Source organism: Paroedura picta, chromosome 1 (genome assembly GCF_049243985.1).
Source record: "Paroedura picta isolate Pp20150507F chromosome 1, Ppicta_v3.0, whole genome shotgun sequence".
Lineage (NCBI taxonomy): Eukaryota > Metazoa > Chordata > Lepidosauria > Squamata > Gekkonidae > Paroedura > Paroedura picta.
This window is the reverse complement of record NC_135369.1, coordinates 193,861,982-193,884,907: the sequence shown is the minus strand read 5'-3', so window position 1 is coordinate 193,884,907 and position 22,926 is coordinate 193,861,982. Positions and strand designations below refer to the sequence as shown.

General features: G+C 49.6%; 1 protein-coding gene across 7 annotated transcripts in view; it reads right to left on the bottom strand.

Moving 5' to 3' along the window:
• The window catches only part of EHBP1 (EH domain binding protein 1), a 383,927-nt gene that overhangs the window by 299,688 nt on the left and 61,313 nt on the right, over positions 1–22,926 (bottom strand). For all 7 annotated transcript variants that reach the window (XM_077315418.1, XM_077315449.1, XM_077315434.1 and 4 more), the window contains exon 4: positions 10,223–10,318. In XM_077315418.1, the coding sequence (XP_077171533.1) occupies positions 10,223–10,318 (96 nt within the window). The remainder of the gene's footprint in view (positions 1–10,222; positions 10,319–22,926) is intronic.

Here is a 22,926-nt window from a genome sequence, read left to right as displayed (position 1 = left end):
GATGCGAAGTCGTGTCTGACCCATCACAACCCCATGGACAATGATCCTCCAGGCCTTCCTGTCCTCTACCATTCCTCGGAGTCCATTTAGGTTGCACTCTCCTCCTTCACCCGCATCAACAGGCTCTTTAGTTCCTCTTCACTTTCTGCCATTAGAGTGGTATCATCTGCATTTCTGAGGTTGTTGATATTTCTCCCTGCAATCTTGATCCCAATTTGTGACTCCTCTAATCCCACCTTTCTCATGATGTGCTCCCCATATAAGTTAAATAGGCAAGGTGACAGTATACAGTCTTGCCGAACTCCTTTCTCAATTTTGAACCAATCAGTGAATCCATGTTCAGTTCTCACTGTTGATTCTTGATCTGCATATAAGTTTCTCAAGAGACAAATAAGATGCTCTGGTATTCCCAACTCAATTTGTTGTGCTCCATACAATCAAAGGCTTTAGCATAGTCAATGAAGCAGATTTTCTTCTGGAACTCCCTGGGTTTCTCCATGATCCAGTGTATGTTGGTAATTTCCTCTGCCTCTTCGAAATCCTGCCTGTACTTCTGGAAGTTCTTGGTCCACATATTGCTGGAGCCTAGCTTGTAAAATTTTGAGCATAACTTTGCTAGCGTGAGAAATGAGTGCAATGGTGCGGTAGTTTGAACATTCTTTGGCATTGCCCTTCTTTGGGATTGGAATGTAAACTGACCTTTTCCAATACTGTGGCCATTGTTGAGTTTTACAAATTTGTTGGCATATTGAGTGTAGCACTTTTACTGCATCGTCTTAAGATTTTGAATAGTTCAACAGGAATGCTGTCACCACCACTAGCTTTATTGTTGCTCAGACTTCCTAAGGCCCATTTGACTTCACATTCCAGGATGTCTGGCTCCAGGTCAGTAACTACCCCATTGTGGTTATCATGGATGTTAAGCTTGCTCTTGTATAGTTCTTCTGTATAATTTTGCCACCTTTTTTAAATCTCTTCTGCTTCTGTGAGGTCCTTACCATTTTGGTCCCTTATCATACCCATCTTTGCATGAAACATTCTCTTCATATCTCCAATTTTCTTGAAAAGATCTCTGGTCCTCCCCATTCTATTGTTTTCTTCTATTTGTTTGCACTGTTCATTTAAGAAGGCATTATTATCTCTTCTAGCTTTTCTCTGGAATTCTGCATTCAATTGGTTGTATATTTCTCTTTCTCCCTTGCCTTACACTGCCCTTTTCTCCTTAGCTACTTGGAAAGCTTCCTCAGACAGCCATTTTGATTTCTTGCATTTCTTTTTCTTTGTGAGTGTTTTAGTTGCTACCTCTTGTACAATGTTGCGAACCTCCGTCCATAGTTCTTCAGGCACTCTGTCTATCAGATCTAATTCCTTAAATCTATTTGTCACCTCTATTGTATATTTGTCGGGGATATGATTTAGTTCATACCTGAATGGCCTATTGCTTTTCCCTACTTTCTTCAATTAAAGCCTAAATTTTGCAACAAGAAGCTGATGATCTGAACCACAATCAGCTCCTGGTCTTGTTTTTATTGACTGGATATAACTTTTCCATCTTTGGCTGCAGAGCACATAGTCAATCTGATTTCTGTGTTGACCGTCTGGTGATGTCCATGTGTAGAGTCGTCTCTTGGGTTGTTGGAAAAGAGTGTTTGCTATGACCATAGTATTCTCTTGACAAAATTCTACCAGTCTGGGCCCTGTTTCATTTTGTACTCCAAGGCCAAACTTGCCTGCTATCTCGGTTATCTTTTGGCTTCCTACTTTAGCATTCGAATCCCCTATGATGATAAGCACATCATTTTTTGGCGTTGCTTCTAGAAGGTGCTGTGGGGCTTCACAGAACTGGTCAACTTCATCCTCTTCAGCAGCACTGGTTGGGGCATAGACCTGGATTACTGTGATGTTGAATGGTTTGCCTTGGATTCGAATTGAGATCATTCTGTCATTTTGGGGATTGTATCCCAAGACTGCTTTTTCTACTCTCTTATTGATTATGAAGGCTACTCCATTTCTTCTGAGAGATTCTTGCCCACAGTAGTATACCTGATGGTCATCTGAATTAAATTCACCCTGTCCATTTGAGTTCACTGATTCCTAAAACATTGATCTTCAATCTTGTCATCTCTTGTTTAACCCCGTCCAGCTTGCCTTGATTCATGGATCTGACGTTCCAAGTTACTATGGAATAAAACTCTTTACAGCAGCGGTCCGCAAGCTTTCGGCTGCTGTGGACCGCTGCGCCGGAGTGGGGGGAGAGGGCGGCCCGGGGCCCGCACACGCGCGGCAGCCCCAGCGCAAACGCGCATGCACGGACTGCCGCGCATGCACGTTTGCGCTGCCACCATGCCGGCGGCCGCGGCTCCCCCTCCCGGCCCCTCCAGGCCGCCAGCAAATTGGCCGCTTTGGCGGCCGATTTGCTTGCAGCCTGGCGAGCTTCTCGCTTTGGGGGGGGAGGGAAGAAGGAGCTGCGGCCCGGCGCCAAGGCCTTCGCGGCCCGTGGGTTGGGGACCACTGCTTTACAGCATCGGACTGTCGTTTCGCCACCAGTTACTTCCACAACTCAGCGTCCTTTCGGCTTTGGCCCAGTCGCTTCATTCATACTAGTGCTACTTGTACTAGCCGTCTGCTCATCCCCAGTAGCATATTGGACACTTTCCAACCTGAGGGGCTCATCTTCCGGCGTCATATCGTTATGCCTATTGGAACTGTCCATAGAGTTTTCATGGCAAAGATACTGGAGTGGTTTGCCATTTCCTTCTCCAGTGGATCACCTTTTGTCAGAGCTCTCAGCTTTGACCTGTCCGTCTTGGGTGGCCCTGCACGGCATAGCTCATAGCTTCACTGAACTACGCAAGCCCCCTTGCCACGGCAAGGCAGCGATCCTTGAAGGGGGAACATATTCTAAACCAGTGGCCCCCAACCTTTTTATCACCGGGGACCACTCAATGCTTGACAATTTTACTGTGGCCCGGTGGGGGGGGGGGTAGTTTACTCCTCTACTCTCAACCACTGCCCTAACGCTCTCTGATCGCTATGGTAATGTTTAAACATCCCTTCAAAATAAGATACAGACACGCCACAACAATGAACATAAGGAACCTTTTATTTTCATGGGAATTTTAACTCATGACAATGACAAATCAATGGGAACCCTGAGCTTGTTTCTCTGCAACGAGATAGTCCCATCTGGGAGTGACGGGAGACAATGACACCGAAAGTGTGTTGTAAAGGGCCGGGGGGGTGAATTAAAGGGCCGGGGGGGAGTAGGTGTCCTTCGCGGCCCACCTCCAATTAGTCGACGGACCACATGTGGTCGGCAGCCCACAGGTTGGGGATCGCTAGTCTAAACAACCCTTACTAATCTACATAACAGTAAACTCTCTCTTTCAAGCTCCCACAGTTACAGTGCCCTTTTCTCAGCCTTGACTAATACAGTTCTCAACCTTCCTCAACTGCCAACTCCAGCATCTCATCCCCGAGACTCTAAAAGGAGCTCCCATAACCGGGTGGCAATTACCATTCAACCAGACATATATCCATTCTTTTTCAATGGACAGCATCTTGTAATACAATTTCCAGTGCCGGATGTTAGTACACCTCCTCAATATTCATAAGGCTTTAACATGAATCTAAAACAGCAGGATGGAGTCATTTGTCACAATAGTCAGTAAAAGAAACAGGGCTTCGAGGTCTTCTGGAGCATATAACAGGGGTAGTCAAACTGCGGCCCTCCAGATGTCCATGGCCTACAATTCCCATGAGCCCCTGCCAGCAAATTGTAGTCCATGGGCCGCAGTTTGACTACCCCTGGTATTTATTTGTTTATTTATTTATTTATATTTTTATACCACCCTTCCCTACGGCTCTGGGCAGTTTACGTAAAACATTTTGGAACATTTACATAGAACACTATCAAAATCAATATAATAAGTATAACAATAACAACGACACACCAACTGGAACAATTAGAACAGCACTTCAACAATAACTTTGACACTCCCTCAGCGGGTTCGATCTCTCAGTCTGAATTTCAGTTCTGAATTCCCGCTGGTTCCATAACTATGGGGACCACAAAAGAACATGTGCTCAGAAGTGGCCATGAAGATGAGAAAGGAAAGAGTAGTGCAGTGTCTCTAGCAGATCTTTACAAGCAGGAGGGTATTCCTTCAGATGTGTTGGACAAGGCTTTTAAAGCTCGGTGTTTGGTCCATAAACAATTGGCAACCAGGACTGGATTCTGAATTGGTAAGAGGATATGGCCGCGGAATATACAAGTCCTTTCATCTTGAAAGAACTTTATGCAAGTGTAATATTAAACTACTAAAGGCTCTACATTTCCCACCAAGGGAAGGTCCAGACATTACAAACCTTTGACTGGGTGGTGCTGAGCAGACCCATTGGCTTATAGAGAAGCTCTATGGCTCAGGACGGTTTACGTACAACATGGGGGATGCATGGAATGAATTAATATATAACATAACCAAATACAACAACAACAATAATCTAAATAACACAATTTCAGTGATCTTAAACAATATAACAGGAATGGAACTTAGCTAAGGCCCTTAAAGAGGCCAGACTGGTTCAGGCCATGGAGGGGATGTCTGAGGGGGGGCCTGTGGTCGGTCTCAGGCAAATGCCTGGCGGAGGAGCTCCCTTTGGCAGGGCCTGAGGAATTTTGGGAGTTCGGGCAGGGCCCTGATCTCTTTGGGGAGCTCGTTCCACCACGTGGGGGCCAGGATGGAAAAAGCTCTAGCCCTCGTTGAGGACCAACGTGCTTCTTTGGGGCCAGGGGTCACCAGCCAGTGGGCAGTGGCAAAGCGTAATGCTCTTTTGGGGGGTAGAGGCAGAGGGACGGTCTCTCAGGTACGCCGGGAGATGTCTGTGCCTCATCTGGAAGTTGGCGCTCCTACTCAGCCTTGCTGTCTAAACTCCCACAGATCTTTTCCGAGCTAATTCTGGTGGTCCAGAAAGGGCATTTTTGGAGGTGTGATGTCTACCATAAGAGTCATGTCCCTTGCTCAAGAGGAGGCTATGGCTTCTGTGAAACAGTCAGCCAAATCCCCCACTCCAACTGAATGCATAAGTAGGGTCTCCAGCATGTGCAGGTGGCTGCTAAGAGACCACACTTAACATCCTCATGAATAACCAAAGCCCAGACTTACTCTCCAATCCTAACAATAACACCATTTCAACAGCCACTCACAATTTCAGAATGGGGAGGGGGCATGGTTCAGTCGTAGAGCATCTGCTTGGCATGCAGAAGGTCCCAGGTTGACTACCTGACGTGTCCAATTAAATAATCTGGGAGCAACTCCAGTTATCTGGCAGGAGGTGACATGCAAGGCCCCTGCCTGAGACCCTGGAGAGCCACTGCCAGTCTGAGTAAACAATACTGAGCCTGAGGTTCAGAAATGGTCTGATTCCATATAAGAAAGCTTCACGTGTGGTTAGCATTTCCCCAAAACACGTGGCTTGTCCGTATTCTGCCCAGCTCATTTCCTATGTTTTATGAAGCCGTCGTCTCAGATTTCTGTATCACTGTGTATCAGCAAAACGTTCTATCGGCAGACTTTCCCACTACAAGAATAACAGTCCAGCAGTTTGGCGGTGATCTTGAGCGTCTAATCAGTACAAGCCCTTGCGGTTGGGATAAAGGGCCGTTTGAGTACTTTGGCTGGCAGAACTACATGGCAGACCTTCACTGCTCTCTTGGGGAATCGCTGGTGAAAAGAACTAAAACTGCCTCCAGTCTGTCCTCTCTAAGGGCCTTATCTAAGTTACTGTTCCTGTTATATTGTGGTTGTGTAAGATCACTGATATTGTGTTGTTCAGAACCACTGTTAGGTTACTGTTGTATTTGACTATGTTATATATTAGGCCGTTCCATGTATGATGTTACGTGTAAACCGCCCTGAGCCGTATGGAAGGGCGGTATAAAAATCTAATAAATAAATAAGTAAATAAAAAAATAATGTTATGGTTAGGGGTCACCACAGCATGAGGAACTGTATTAAAGGGTCGCGGCATTAGGAAGGTGGAGAACCACTGCTCAAGAGGGAAAAACAGTGGCCAAAAATGGCCATTGCACAGTCTTCAAAGATATGCGCCTAGGGGGAGTTGGGACTATTACTGGCATTAATGTAAGTACAGAATCAGAAGACCAGTAGTTATTTTGGATGCAGTCAGAGTAAACGGGTACAAAAATCGGGTGGAAGAGAGTGCTGTCAAGTCACAGCTGACTTATGGTGACCCCACTGGGTTTTCAAGGCAAGACGTTCACAGGTGGTTGGCCACTGCCTGCCTCCATGTCACGACCCTGGTGTTCCTCGGAGGCCTCCCATCCAAATACTAGCCAGGGCTGACCGTGATCAGCTTCTAAGACCTGACAAGACTGGGCTAGGCAAGGTATAAAATTAGCCCCCCTTCTTGCTAGTAGAGAACACGTGACCCACTCCCTATTTCCTGACTTGTCTTGCATGCACTGGGAGCAGTCCTTCTCAGCCAGGGTTACTGCCCCCCCCCAGCTGGGGGGCTACTATTGATTAAAAGAGCAACTGAGTTGCAGTCGACTTATGGCGACCCTGCAGGACAAGGATTCCCTGGAAAACTGCTTCCCACATACAAACTGCACCAAAATCCTAGGCAGTTTTTCCACAATTTTTAAAAACCAGTGAGCACTAATTATTTTTTTAAGAAAAAAAAAAAGAATTGGTGGATAAATCATATCCTCCATCTTTGCGGTTAATTTTTGTTGTTATTTCCCTTCTGCAAGCACAAGAGCAGGAAAGTGTTCTGGTAGGAACCTAGCCCTGTCCCTCACTCCCCTGGCTGTGCTAGGCTCCCCCCTAGTTCAAATTAAGTAACATAAATTAGCAGGAAAATTATGCTGGATCCTATCTGCACTGACTTTGTTTATTTCTTTGTGGATCCTGCTGAATTCAGATCGATTTGAACTCGGGTGTCCCCCCCCCCGCCCACTGAAACAGGAAATGTTCTGCACTTGATTGGGGAAGCTCAGAAGGGGGACGGGAGCCAAGCACAGCAGGAGTCTCTTTATTTCTTTTCTTGAACGAGGGGGGCAGGGAGAGGATTGGCGACAGCAGAGGAGGAGGAATACATCCCAGAGGCAAATTTCTGCTAAGAGAAGTTAGGACTTTTGGAGCGCAGTCACTTTATGACAAGGCTGGCAACCATGAACCAGGAAGACTTTGAACTGGCGCCCTGGGCAATCAGGGTAGACTGCTTTGCTACAGTGTTGGAGGCACGAGGCAGGATGCTAAATTGCAAAAAACAAAGAGCTGCACATTTACTCACGGCAGTTTTTGAAATATCAAGGCTTATATCCACTCCAGGATATTGCGAGGAAAAGGTAGGGTCACCACAAATCAATCATGTTTGTTGCAGAGGGAAAATTTAAAGTGCCCAAAATCAAAATGCAAATTGAATTCAGTGTAGACGGGATTCATTCAAACTTGGACTGGGTCAAAAGCCCTGTGCAGACTATACTTTGGATTCCAGAAGGGCTAGGATTCACTACAAACAAATCTCACCAAATTCCTCTTCATACACCAGTAAATGATTTGCCCTACATTATGTCTGGTCACTGGACTATCTACTTCAGCACTGCCTGTTCTGATCCGATATAGTTCCCGCTGGTTTCCTTTAACCCCCCGTCTCCCACCGCCACTTACAATTAGCAAATTCCAGCAGGCCTCAAGGATGAAAGCTCCTTTCCCTTCCCTGCACAGCCCTGATTTAGATTCAGCCACATCACTGACAAACGGCAGCCAGTTATCCTTCAGGCTTTAATATCACAAAGATACATAAATGACACCGTCCATTACACAAAAAACAAGGATTCTACCTTGATCACTTCTTCTTCTGCGTATCTTGATTTCCACAATCCTGTCCTGTTTGCACTTTGTTTTATTATCTTATCTGTCCTGGTCGGGGCTTGTTTACTCCTGTGATTATTCTCGTGGTTTCTGCTGAAGGATTAAGCTATCCTGACAGCTTCATGCACTTTGTCAACTTCCAACTACTTTCCCCTTTATTTCAATATATTTCTAAGTGCAGACACAGTTTGATCTCTATTTTAAAGGAACATATTGGATTCTAAAAAATGGCAAGTTTGATTGTAATTCTTTAAATGTCAACAAAGCTTCATTCTGGGCAACTTTTCTAAATAACATTTTTCTCCGATAAGCAATAATCAGATATTTTTGAACTATCAGTTATCCCTAAGGCTGACAGAAAAAAAGATGGATGCTGACACACCTTTATTGGCTGAAATGTTTACCATTTGGGCATCTTCCTTGGAATTTAGTTCACTTGGCCCTCATAGGGAGGGAGTGGCGGGCTATAAATCTAATAATAATAATAATAATAATAATAATAATAATAATAATAATAATAATAATAATAATAATAATAATAATAATAATAATAATAATAATAGCTAAATTCCTGTGTGATGCAGTTTGCAAAGACCTGGATAGCCTAGGATAGCCCAATCCTATCAGATGCCAGAAGCTAAGCAAGGCTGGCCCTATTAAGGACTTGGATGGGAATCCATCTGGGAACAGCAGGGTCGTTGTACGCAGGCAGGCAACTGCAAACCACCTTGGAATGTTTCTTGCTTGGAAAAAAACATTACTGTAAGTCAGCTGGGCCTTGATGGCACTTTCTCCCACCATGATACATTTCCAGTGACCGGCAGCAATCAAAGATGAGCTTAAATTTTTGGGAGCTTTCAATCAATGCAGTTTCCAAATATTCTCAGCAATTTACTCACCAGTTTTTACAAATTCTCTGAGATGGATCCAGCCATCTTCCAAGGAGCCTCCCTCCAACTTTACCTATATACAAAGTAAAGATAAAGGTATCCCCTGTGCAAGCACCGGGTCATGTCTGACCCTTGGGGTGACGCCCTCTAGCGTTTTCTTGGCAGACTCAATACAGGGTGGTTTGCCAGTGCCTTCCCCAGTCATTACCGTTTACCCCCCAGCAAGCTGGATACTCATTTTACCAACCTTGGAAGGTTGGAAGGCTGAGTCGACCTTGAGCCGGCTGCTGGGATCGAACTCCCAGCCTCATGGGCAGAGCTTTCAGACAGCATGTCTGCTGCCTTACCACTCTGCGCCACAAGAGGCTCTTATATACAAGGTATCACAATATATATCTTGTGTGACTGAGTCACACCTATTTGGGACTCTCACAGTTCAAATCTAGACAGAGTTACACTCATCTAAGCCACTGCCTTCAGTGGACTTAGTGCAACCTTTCTCAACATTTTTGAGAAACCCCTGAAACATTCTTCAGGCTTTGGGAAACCCCAAAAGTGCAGAATATGGTCCGGAAGCAGAGCTGTGTCCACACCCACTTGGGGTCCTTCCCCTTCCCACCCCCACCAGGCCCATCACCCCCTGTTTTGGAAGAGGGGTAACGGGTCAACATGACCATGTATAATTATATCACCCGATAAATGTTCAACAAATTAAAAAATATATATTTAAAAATTAATTGATTGCCATTCAGGAAAGTCTTCCAGGGCTGTCACGGAACCCCAGGGGTTTCCTGAAAACCTGGTTGAGAAAGCCTGACTTAAAGTATCACACAGCTCAGCATTTCAGGGGGCATCTTCTAATGCTCAGAGGTATGTTGCCATCTCCATACTCTTTCAAAGCACTGCTTTGGCAGCAGGGGCCACCCCAGCACAGGGATCTGAAAGGAAAGCTATAGGAGCCAGTAGGATTGAGCACGGCGGCGTCCAAATTGGCAGTTCCAGGCTGACGCAGCCAGTGCCACGCCGTGGGGGGAGGTGCAGGCGCCGGTGCGTAACTCAGCACACACACACACATGCAGAGCTTCATGTCTGCTTATGTGCGCCGAGTTACGCACTGGCACCTGCATCTCCCCCCATGCCCCACGGTGTGGCGCTGGCTGCACCGGCCTGGAAAGGCCAATCCTGACATCGCCGCGCACAACCCTAGTAGCCACTTTATGGCTGGCTCTGCCTCCTGCAGGAGCCATTTTGGGGCAGCCATTTCAACCACCATCCTGTGTCAGTATTCCAAAGGTGTTCGCATGGTCAAAAAGGTTGGGCAACCCGGCCATAGGGCATGCGTCAAACTTCAGCATTAATGGCCATAAAACAAGTGTTCTTGTTTAGCATTAATCCCTGATTGCAAACAAGCAGTTGTTTTTTTAAAATGCTTACCTTAAAAAGTGTCACAGTGATTTCAATGTTTTCAGGGACCGGCCACACAACCACACCACGGTATGGATTTTTTATTCCTGGCTGCCAGCTGTGAGCCTGAAGACAGAATGGGGAGAGCCTTGTAAATTCAATCATAATTATTTGAATCAAATTGCATTAAAAGACTGGTCAAGAATATGTGGGGTCAGAGGACTAACAGACAACAGCATACACAAATATTGACCTCCAGGTCCTGGAAATGCAGTTTTCCACTATATACCCCCCTCAGGGGAGGGTGGTATATAAATACAATGGATGGATGGTTGGATGGATGGATGGATGGCTGGCTTTTAGACGGACTACAAAAGGAAAGAAGATGGCTCTCCAGAGCGTTTCAGCTTCTCCTTCATGTCATCAGCAGTTCACCTAAAAAGGCCAATTTTCTGATGTCAGATTCTAGAGGCAGCTCTCTCTGGATAAAGTCGCTCAAGTTTCCTCTTACTTTAGCTGACTACATTCATGCTGAGACCTTGTGAGGCCTTCTGGTCTGCTCCTCAGCTGATGCTGGGGCCCAGAGCGTCTGTTCCCTAATCTCCTCTCTTACATTGTCACTCTTAGATTTGGGGTTGTGTAAGGTTTCTTCAGATTGCTCAAAAACACGAATCTCTGACTTGGTGCAAAAGACTGAGTTTATTGAGAGCTAGCAAGTTAACCTGACGGTATTACTTAATTAAGTAATTAATTAATTTGATTTTTATACCACACTTCCATACAGCTCAGGGTGGTTTACATATAACATCACGGGGGGATACATGGAACGGCCTAACATACAAACATAGACAATTGTCGTGGTTCGGTCCTTGGTGGCTTGGGAACCGGACCGAACCCCGCCATCAGAGGCGCCCGCGATCACGGAGGTAGGGCATGGTGATCATAGGCAAGCCGGCAGCTGGGCGCCCCACCCGATCGTTGAGGTGGCAATGGCCGCTAAAGAACCTCAATGTCCCCCTCCACCTTTTGACAAGGGCCCGGAGATGGCCCTTTGTTCCAGGAAAATGGGCCATCAGGAACCCCGGAAAACCTCGCATATGTGCATGAGTCATGATTGTATCAGCATGTTCCCTCCGCAAGTACTGGGTGGGGCAATACAGCCTAAGGAGGTGGGTTTTGTATAAAAGGGAGCTTCCACCTGGAGTTCGGTGGAAGCTCTTACTCCATACCAGCGGACTCCACGTTGCTGAAATAAAGCTTGTTCCTGTTGTATCGTTCACCAGGCCTGGCGTGACGTTTTCTTCAAAGGGGCACCCTGTTTTTTCAGTTAGCAAGCGGGTCCTCGACATCGTAAGAGCTTCCCACCGAACTCCAGGGTCGGCATCGCATCCGAGCGCTTATCGGGACGGATCCAGAGATGGCGTTTTCAAGCAACGGGGCGGTCTCGACCCCCACGAACCCCGGGAACATGAGTTTAATGTCCCCGGGAGATTTCCTCCGAAAATCGGGGGGCCAGGAGCAGCTGTCCGGGACCCCGAGACCCTCGGCAGCGGCGGCCAAGGGAAGGCGCCGGGCCATGGGGTTCCCAAGCACGGCGGGGAGCGCGCCGAGGTCTGGGGGGTTGGCCCCAACCTGGGACACCCAGCTGAGGCAGGCGCTTCGCCTGGTAAGACCTGAGGAATCCCTAGAGGACCTGCGGCGGGCCATGGCGGACTTGGCCAAGCGCTTGCAGGCAGCTGAAGCCCGTGAGCAAGCTCGGGCCGGGCCCGGAGGGACTGGTAATACAACGGCGGAAGGGATCTCGTCGAGTGAGGACGTCTCCAGCGACGAGGACGAGCCCGGCACTGGTGAGCGGGCCCCGGACCCCGACCCGGAGCAGTTTTCAGTCCCAAGTAGGCGAGACGGCCAGCGGAGAGGCGAGACAGCAGAGGATCTCGGGGGAGCGGGGGAGCCGACGGGGCGGCGAGAGCCGGACCAACGCAGGAGCGACGTGCAAGGCAGGGAGCGGCACAGCGTCGTTGGGCAAGTTGGTAGCCGGTGGAGCGGAGCAGGACGAGACGGCGGACGCCGAGAATCCCGGATCCGGAGGGGGTCGGACTACTCTCCAAAACGTTCCCCCCCAGAGCTTAAGGCGCGTTTCGACGGGACGCCGGACGACCTCCCGCAGTTCCTCCTCCACGCGCTGACGCATGCCCGGAGGTATGGAGACCGGTATGAGGACTCCGAGGACTTGGTCTGGGGGGTGGCCTCGTGTCTCCAGGGCAAGGCGGGTCAGTGGTACCTAGGGTTGGCCGAGCGCGGCGACCCGGCAACTCGGGACCTGCAGGACTTCGTGGTCGCGCTCCGCCGACGATTCCAGGACCCCCAGGCTGAGGACAAGGCAAAGAGTCGGATCAAGGGACTTCGACAGGGTACTAGGGGGGTTATGGACTATATAGACATTTTCCGGAGGGAAGCAGGCAAGGTGTTCTCCTGGAACGAGGAGACCCAAATCGAGTACTTCCGGGAGGGCCTTAACCCGAAGCTCAGGGAATGGGCCGTGATCAAGGGGACGGAAGAAGATCTGTCTACACTGGAGGGGTGGTGTTTTGTGGTCGCCAAGCTGGAAGCCAGCCTGGGTTGGGCCGCCGCACCCCCCCGGGAGGCCAAAGGCGGGTCAGCCGAGGCGCCGAGACCGGGCCCCGACAACTCTCGCCCCAAACGACCCCCGAACCCCGAGCGGGAAAGGAGACGCCGGGAAGGTCTGTGCCTGAAATGCGGGGGGTCAGGACATTTCGCAGCAGCGTGCCAACGGCAAGGGGGGGAGGACCGCGGGCTCTCCCAGGGGGGAGGTGCGACACGCCCCCAGCAGGCACGCCGGGCGGAGGACCTCCGCAACGAACCGGGAAGCGCCCAGGCGACGGGAAACGGCCAGGACCTGCTGTAGACGGCGCCGGGCAGCAGGTCCCGCGGTGCGAGGGAAAACCCCTACAGCATGAGGCGCGACCTCCGAACGTGGTAATTTTAGAGCTCCGGAACCCGGAGAACGGACTAAGTTGGGTGGGGGAGGCTCTTTTGGACTCTGGATGCGACCACAGCATGGTCCACCCCCAGATAGCCCGGGCTTTGGGGCTACCGAAGCGCATTCGGAAGGTTCCCCTGGTTTTCGTCCAGATGGACGGCAGCCCGATTCAGGGGGGACCTTTCGGGGAGGAGGTGGGTCCTATCGCCATCCACATAGGGGACCACCAAGAGCTGCGGTGGCTGATCCAGGTCCCCGTAGCGGGATATCGGGCGGTGTTGGGCCTGGATTGGCTGAAGGAACACAACCCCGTGGTGGACTGGCGGGCGGGGACCCTGAAGTTCGACTTGACGGTGGGTGCACGGCATCGGGTCCCCCACGAGAATTCCAGCCACAAGAGGACGGCGGCGCGTCCCAGGGGAGCGGCGGCGGCGCAGCAGGAGAAACCAGAGCCCGAGGTCCCGCCAGAGTACCGAGACCTCGCAGCCGTTTTCAGCGAGCGGGAAGCGGACGAGCTACCCCCACACCGCCGCACGGACTGCGCTATCAACATCCCAGAGGGGGCGGTACTACCCAAAGGGCGCATCTACAAGATGAGTGAGGGTGAGCTCAAGGACCTCCGGGAGTTTTTGGGTAAAAATCTGGCCCGAGGTTTCATCCGGCCCGCTTCCAGTCCCATGGGAGCTCCAGTTTTGTTCGTCCGGAAAAAGGATGGGTCCCGACGGCTGTGCCAGGACTACCGGGGCCTCAACGCCATCGCAGCGGGGAACGCTTACCCCCTCCCGCTGATCCCGGATTTGCTGGCCCGGCTGGGCAAAGGGACTCTGTTCACTAAGCTGGACCTAAGGGAGGCGTACTACCGGGTACGCATCCGGGAGGGGGATGAGTGGAAAACAGCGTTTAACTGTCAATTGGGACAATTCGAATTTAAAGTGATGCCGTTCGGTTTAAGCGGGGCACCTGGGGTTTTCATGAGTCTAATTAATGAGGTGTTGCAGGACCTTCTGTTTCAGGGGGTGGTTGTTTATTTGGATGACGTCCTGATCTACAGCCAAGATCCCCAAGAGCACGTGACCCTGGTGAGGGAGGTGTTAAAGCGCCTGCTGGCAAACCACCTATACGTGAAGCTGGCTAAGTGCGAATTCCACCGTCCCTCCCTGGACTATTTGGGCTACCGCATCTCATCCCAGGGCATAGCTATGGACCCCGAGAAGGTGCAGGCGGTGCTGGCCTGGGAAAGGCCCCGCACCCGGAAACAGCTACAAAGCTTCCTGGGGTTTGCTAACTTTTTTAGAGGCTTCATCCCCAGATACTCCTCCGTAGTGGCTCCCCTCACGGACTTGCTAGGTACCAAGGGGAGAGGTCCTCGCGCCACGCGGCCCAGCGCAGCGCTCGGCTGGAATGAGAAATCGGAGGCAGCGTTCCTGGCCCTCAAGCAAGCTTTCGCGTCTGAGCCCACGCTACTGCACGTCGACCCAACCCAGCCGATGGTGGTACAAGTCGACGCCAGCGACGCAGCAGCCGGGGCGGTTCTCCTGCAGCGAGACAAGGCGGGACAGCTGAGGCCGGCGGCCTACCTCTCACGAAAATTCGCCGAAACGGAGCGGAACTGGTCTACCTGGGAGAAGGAGGCGTTTGCGATTAAGTTCGCCCTCACCGAATGGCGGCATTGGCTGGAGGAAACAGAGGAGCCGTTCGAGGTCTGGACAGATCACAAGAATCTGGAGGCGCTCCGGCAACCGCGATCCCTGAACGCCAAGCAGATGAGGTGGGCGGAGTTTTTTTCGCGGTACAATTTCAAGCTTGGTCACATCCCCGGCAAAGAAAATTTCCTCGCGGACGCCCTCTCCCGTCTGCCGCATTATGGGGAGGGGTACGCTCCCTGCACCAGGTCCGTGTTTGGTGAGGAGCAGCTGGGACGGGGGGTCGTCACTAGGCGTCGGGCCAGGGAGGAATGGGAGCCCGACCCGGCGACCGCCCCGCTCCGAGACCGCCTAGTGGCAGCCTACGGGACAGACGAGGAGCTGGCTGAGCTCCGGGACTCTTTGATTTTGGACTCCGGTCTCTGGCGGAGGGGGGAGGCTGTCTACGTCCCGGAAGGGCTACGACGGGAAGCCCTCAGCCTCTGCCACGATGCTAAGACCGCCGGGCACTTCGGTTTCGTAAAATCCCGGAAGTTGGCCCGGCGGCGGTTTTGGTGGCCCAGTCTGCGGCGGGACACAAAAGCTTACGTCAGTGGTTGTCCTGTCTGCCTGACCTGCAAGCCGGGGGTTGGCAAGCCGAAAGGTCTGCTGCACCCGCTCGAGGTCCCGACCCGGCCGTGGTCAGTGATCTCCATGGACTTTATAACAGACTTGCCTCCCAGCAAGGGGAAAACGGTGATCTGGGTGGTGGTAGATCTATTTTCCAAACAGGCCCATTTCATTCCTTGCGCCAGTGTCCCCAGTGCTTCACAGTTGGCTCGGATGTTCCTGGATCACGTGTTCCGACTGCACGGGCTGCCGGACAAGGTGATTTCCGATCGGGGCTCACAATTCGTGTCCCGGTTTTGGCAAGCTTTCCTGCGCCTGTTAGACATCGAGCAAGGGCTGAGCTCCGCTTACCACCCCCAGACGGACGGGCAGACCGAGCGGGTTAATCAAGTACTGGAGCAGTACTTGCGGTGTTTCGGTTCCTATCATCAAGACACCTGGGTGCCCCTGCTCCCCCTGGCCGAGTTCGCGTACAACAACGCAGACCACAGCAGCACGGAGATGTCGCCTTTTGCCGTCGTCTACGGGACAGACCTGAGACACTTCCCGGAGCTTGGAGAGGTCCCCGCCCGGGAATCGGCCGACCTTCGCGAGTGGGGGAAGCGTGCCGGGAGCTGCTGGAAGTCGCTGCAGGAGCAGCTCCACAAAGTCAAGGCAGCGCAGAAAGAGGACGCCGACCGGAAGAGACGACCAGCTGAGGAGATCCGACCGGGGGATCGAGTTTACCTTTCCACCCGGAACCTACGGTTGAATTTGCCCAGCAAGAAGCTAGGCCCTCGGTTTTTGGGGCCTTTCGAGGTCTTGGCCCCGATCAACGAAGTTTCGGTCAAGCTCAAGCTCCCCAAGAACCTCCGGCACATCCATCCCGTCTTTCACGTGAGCCTTCTAAAAAAAACTCCGGACGGTGACGTTTGGCACCCCGTGTTTTCCCCGCCAGCGCCCGAGGTCCTGCCGGGGGGGGAGCACCACGAGGTGGCGGATATCCTGGACTCTAGACTCCACAGGGGGAAGTTGCAGTACCTCGTGGAATGGAAGGACTTCGCTTTGGGGGACCGGGAATGGGTCTGGGCAGCGGACGTCCTTGCGCCCCGACTCACTGAACGTTTCCACAAGCGGTATCCTGGCCGTCCCGGGGGGTTGGAGAATGGACCTTTGGGGGGGCAGAATGTCGTGGTTCGGTCCTTGGTGGCTTGGGAACCGGACCGAACCCCGCCATCAGAGGCGCCCGCGATCACGGAGGTAGGGCATGGTGATCATAGGCAAGCCGGCAGCTGGGCGCCCCACCCAATCGTTGAGGTGGCAATGGCCGCTAAAGAACCTCAATGTCCCCCTCCACCTTTTGACAAGGGCCCGGAGATGGCCCTTTGTTCCAGGAAAATGGGCCATCGGGAACCCCGGAAAACCTCGCATATGTGCATGAGTCATGATTGTATCAGCATGTTCCCTCCGCAAGTACTGGGTGGGGCAATACAGCCTAAGGAGGTGGGTTTTGTATAAAAGGGAGCTTCCACCTGGAGTTCGGTGGAAGCTCTTACTCCATACCAGCGGACTCCACGTTGCTGAAATAAAGCTTGTTCCTGTTGTATCGTTCACCAGGCCTGGCGTGACGTTTTCTTCAAAGGGGCACCCTGTTTTTTCAGTTAGCAAGCGGGTCCCCGACAACAATACATCAACAATAATTTAACAGTGGTTCTGAATAACACAATTTCAGTGGTCTTAAACAACAATATAACAGGAATGATAACTCAGTACCTCATCGGAACTAAGGCAGGGCAGAATAAGACACAGTTTATAACTCCCAACCCAACTCCCCATCCCGTGAGAACCCATCAAACACGGGAAATCTTCAAAAGGCCAGACAGCCTGGCACCCAAGGTCAAGGCTCCGCATTCCCGGAGACAAGAGGAGATGGATGGGGGGAGGGGGAGAGAGAAAACTTAAAGATGGCATTTCTTCTTCTTCTTTTCCTCCTCCTCCTCCTCTCCTCCTCCTCCAGAATGTGGCAATGTTGAGAAGGGGGAAGCAGGAGTGGATGTTGTCCTCTTCTGGAGGGTTCTATCAAGCGAGCTCTCTGATTGGGTTGGGGAGACCAGATGGCAAATAATCAAGCCACAGGCAAGAGGGAAGCCATGCTAACTCCATGATGCAACTGGGCAGCAGCATCCATTGCCTGTCTCCTACACAAATCAAACCGCTAAAACAAAAGCCTGTGGTTGTGAAGGAAACCCATTACGCCATCTTTTACCCCATTGCCCCATATTTTAGGCACATTTGCTCTTTTCACCGTAAGTGATCATGGCCAGCCCAGACACTGTCTGAACTATCTTAACTGCTATCAACCAGAAGGTAAAGTTAAGATTACTCTTGCAAAAAAAAAGGTTAAAGGAAATATTTGGGTAGCTTACTCATGCTCTGACTGGAAATAAGATTCCATCCGTCGCCCTAACTTGCTAAAGCCTCCGGTACTGTAGTAACAGAGTGTTCCTGGTGCAGAGCTCTAAATCTATGGAGACAAGGAAAACTCACAAGGTTGCATGAGCACAACAAAGCTATGGGCACCAAGGACTAGAAAAACACATCAGCCAGATGTTCTGGGCTCTGGAAGCCTGAGGGGAAATGGAGAAACCACGTCCACTGATCTCAGGTTTCAAGCTGCTGCACTGTGGCCCAGCCAGGGGTAGTCAAACTGCGGCCCTCCAGATGCCCATGGACTACAATTCCCATGAGCCCCTGACAGCAAATATTGGCAGGGGCTGATGGGAATTGTAGTCCATTGGCATCTGGAGGGCCACAGTTTGACTACCCCTGCTTTAGAGCATTGGACCCAGGTCCAGATCCCCACTTGGCCATAGAAGCTCACCAAGGTGACCTTAGGCCAATCAGATGCTCTTAGTACAGCCTACCTCACAGGACTGTTGTGAGGATAAAATGGAGGGAAGGGGGATGCTTTCGGGGGATGCTTTCGGTCCCCCCACCGAAGACGGATGTCCTGTGGCTGGGCAGAAGGGGACAGGATCAGGAAACACGCCTTCCCTGCCTGGATGGGGTGCAACTTGCACCTGTACCATAGACAAGGAATTTGGGAATAATCCTTGATGCCTCCCAGACTATGGAGGCTCAGATCACAAAGGTAGCCCAAATATCGTTTTTCCACCTACGTCAAGCTAGGCTACTAGCGCCCTACCCGTCTTTGGAACACCTGGCTACAGTGATCCATGCAACCGTCACTTCCAGATTAGACTTCTATAACTCACTGTACGCGGGCCTTCCCTTGTCCCTGACCCGGAAATTGCAACTGATACAAAACACTGCTGTAAGGGTATTCACAAGGTCATCCTGGAGGGCCCATGTTCAGCCTATGCTGCGGCAACTGCATTGGTTACTGGCTAGCTTCCGGATCAAGGACAAGGTTTTGATTCCTGCCTATCTGAGGGACCGCTTATCTCCTTATGCGTTTTCAGTTCTGGCCCCAACCTGGTGTAATGAGCTCCCGGAAGAACTGAGGGCCCTGACAGAGCTCTCTGGGTTCCGCAGGACCTGCAAGACGGAGCTCTTCCACCTGGTGTTTGGTTGAGGCCAGGGTAGTAAAATTAAGTCCCTCCCCTTTATACCCCTTTAAAACTCTTGTATTTGCAGCACTTCCAGGGCAAACATCGCCTGTGGTCACCCATCAGCACAACTGCAACGGCTGCTCAGGAGGTCTGAGGGTTGCATTGGGGAAAGTAGTCTGTGTATTGTTGCCACTGACCACTGATTGTACTGGGGGTTTTACGTTGTTTTTATCTTTTTAATGTAAACCGCCACAAGCCGGCTGTGCTGGGACTGGCGGTCTATAAATCTAAATAAATAAATAATCTCCTTCATACACTCTACACCAGGGGTAGTCAAACTGCGGCCCTCCAGATGTCCATGGACTACAATTCTCAGGAGCCCCTGCCAGCGAATGCTCCTGGGAATTGTAGTCCATGGACATCTGGAGGGCCGCAATTTGACCACCCCTGCTCTACACGCTTGTCCCAATGCTTTAAGACAGACGCAATCTGACCACCCCTGCTCTACACACTTGTCCCAATGCTTTAAGACAGTAATCAATAATATTGAACTGCCAACATTTGTAACTATTCATTCCATAAATTCTATTGAATCTTTGTGGGGCAAGATACCACCTGTACATAATTTAATGTTAAAATACCAACAACAGCGCATAGTTCCTTCTTATTGTAATGGAAAACAGAAATGAAAAATACTTTAGATTGAGGACTAATAGGAAATAGAGGCCTATAACATTTTTGAGGTATAAGCTTTAAAGCTCCATCCACCAATAGAGCTGCCAACCTCCATGTGATGGTTGCTATTAACATTGATCCCCAAGCAAAAGAGATCAGTTCACCTGGAAGTGGAGAAAATGGCAGCTCTGGAAGGATGAACCTATGACACTGAAGGCCCGCCCTCAAACTCTAGCCCAGTGTACCTGAGGGACTGCCTCCCGGCCTATTCCCCTCAAAAAGACTCTGCCACTTCCAACTGCCTAGTGATCCCTGGCCCCAAGGAAGCTCGCAACCTCAACCAGGATCAGAGCTTTCTCTGTCCTGGCCCCCACCTGGTGGAACGAGCTCCCAGGGGAGATCAGGGCCCTGATGGATATAGAACAGTTCCGCAGGGCCTGCAAGAGGGAGCTCCTCCGCCAGGCATTTGGTTGAGGCCCTCTAACTCCATCTTCTTCCACTTGGGCCCCTGAGCCTCCCTCTTATGAAACTGAAGCTAATGCCTGTACCGACCACTCATGGGCCCAACAAGTTCTAGTTATGAATTTATTGTCTTCCATTACTGTTCTATTGTTCCATGTTTAATGATTTATGATTTCTCTGTACTGTTACTATTCTCGTTCCATATAAACCACTGTGAGCCTTCGGGGAAGGCGGTATATAAATGTGATAAATAAATTTTAAAAAATAAAAATAAAGCTATAGAAATGAACAGGATCCTATGCTAAATCTTTTATAACCCCACAGAGTTTGGTAAAACTGGAACATATGCAATTCGATTCTTTGATTTCGCTAGTACACAGATTTTTAAAATAATCCTCTCATATTTTCAGTCCACAGGCTGCTACTGAAGTATATTCTGCCTCCCTCCTTCATGAGAAGTCAACAAGAGCAATCCAGGAAAGATGGGGAAAGGTTTACATAATTCTTGAACACAAATACTTTCCCATAACCCAAGACCGGCATTTGACTCACTTCCTAGAATTCAATTAGGTGAAAGTTATAACATGTATAATACTTTGTATTACCGGCAGGATGACTAAAGGCCTACGAATGTTTATTGATCTAGGACTCTGGAGACAAATGTAATCTGGCCAAGAGAATCACATCAGGTACCCTTAGGAAACCTTTACTAAGGCTTGGACTTTGTTGCCACTGATGCCCCGCCCCCCTTTGTCTGCTATGGAGCATATTATTCTTGTGTTAGGCACACAACATACATAGACACACAAATGTTTTCAGCTCTTTGAAAGACACTGGTCTTTCACTTGTGTGAGTGGAAGTGCTTAACTCAAGGGTGTTGCCTTCACAATGGAAAAAGAGTGCAGAAAGAAACAAGGGATGGGATCTAACCCTGAATCTCCAGAACTTGCTGTTTTTACTGACAGGCATATATTAGAAATGGTCCAAGTTAAACATAATTAATCGACAAGCTGCTGCAAGACATTCTTTAAAACCACACACACACAGGAAGATTACAAAAACTGAGTCTAATACCACTTTTAAGACAAGAAAGATTTATTCAAGGTGTGAGGTTTTGTGTGCAGGCACACTTCCTCAAAAAAAATGGAACAAGAATCATAAGAGTACAGATATATATAAAAGGTAAATCAGTGGCAAATTAGTAAACTGTGTCATATGCCATATGCCATATGCCATATTCTTAGCTAAAACAGCTAACTAGTCTTTTTGAGTTCAGTTGTAGTTCACAAAAACATTGGAGAAATAAAGCTGTGCATGTTAGTAATTAAGGGCAGACACTTTCCCAGTTGTGAAAAGAAATCATTCAAAGAGACTAGTGGCCGGCCTCATCCATGGAGCCTCCATGCAAGTGACAAGCAGTGCTGGCCAGTTAGCTTGCCCTGAGACCACAGAGTTACATTCGAAATTACCTTACATATTACTAACATCACATTACAGTCACATTGTCCCAAATAAAATAAAATAAAAAGAGGGGATTAAAATGAAATTGGATATAAGAGTTGAATGAGGTTATATCCATGTATAGTGAGATAAAAAATCTACGTCCTTGTTGAGTCCAGGGTATGCCATTGCTTTGAGCATTGTAATAACTTGCATTTCTGCAATCTCCCTTTCTAGTCTGTTCTTGAAGTTCTGTTGCAATAAAACCGCTACGCTGAGGTCCCTTATTGAATATCCTGGAAGGTTGAAATGTTCCCCTCCAGGTTTTTCAGTCTTGTGATTTTTGATGTCAGAGACCGTTTATACACTGGGAACTTCACTGCCCCACTTCCCATGTAGGAGCAAAAATCAGGAGCAGATGAGGCACACCAGGCCAAATGCTCCCCCATGTGGGTGCAGGAAGAGGTAGGGCAACCTGCCACGAATAAAACTCCAGCCTGCAGCCTGGCATGAAACCTCCAGTGCATAAACAGTCAGACTTATGACCATTAATTCTTTGGCTGAGAGTTTGACCTGTCTGTCCTATGTAGAGAAAGAGAGGCATTGCTGGCATTTAATGGCATATACAATGCTCAGATGAGCAAGTGAATAAGCCTTTGATGGTATAGGTTATGTTGTTAGGTCCAGTGATTGTGTTATTGCAGTGTATGTTGTAGCAAAGTTGGCATCTGGGTTTGTTGCAAGCTCTAGGACCCGTGTCCATGTTCACATTAGGTGTTGCATTGTTGTGAGTGAGGAGTTGTTTGAGATTAGGAGTTGTCTGTGCAAAGAAAAGGTTTGCCCTGCAGTACTTGGGAAAGAGAACTGTCGTTATCCAATAGCGTAGAAGTTGTAAGTCACTGATAATGTGCTGAACTGTTTTGAATTGAGAAATATATGTAACCACTAGTGGTGTTCTGTTAATTGTCACTTTGGGGTCTGTCTTCCAACAGGTTTTCTCCGGGTATCCTTCTAGTTTTGTTAATCTGTTTCTTGACCTCATTGGGTGGGTACTTTAGTTCCAAGAAGGTTTGTTGTAGATCCTTCAGTTGGGAATCTCTGTCTGTGGGATGTTGGCATACAGGGACTCCACATCCATGGTGGCTAAATTAGTATTCCCTGGAAGGTTATTCAAAGATTGTATTTTCTTCAGGAAGTCGGAGATGTCAAGAACATAACTAGGAGCGTTGATAGCATAGGGTCTTAGAACAGAGTCCATATAGCCAGATACCCACGTGGTGATAGTGTTTATGCCTGAGGCAACTGGGCATCCTGGGTTGCCAGGTTTGTGGATTTTCAGTAGAAGATAAAAGG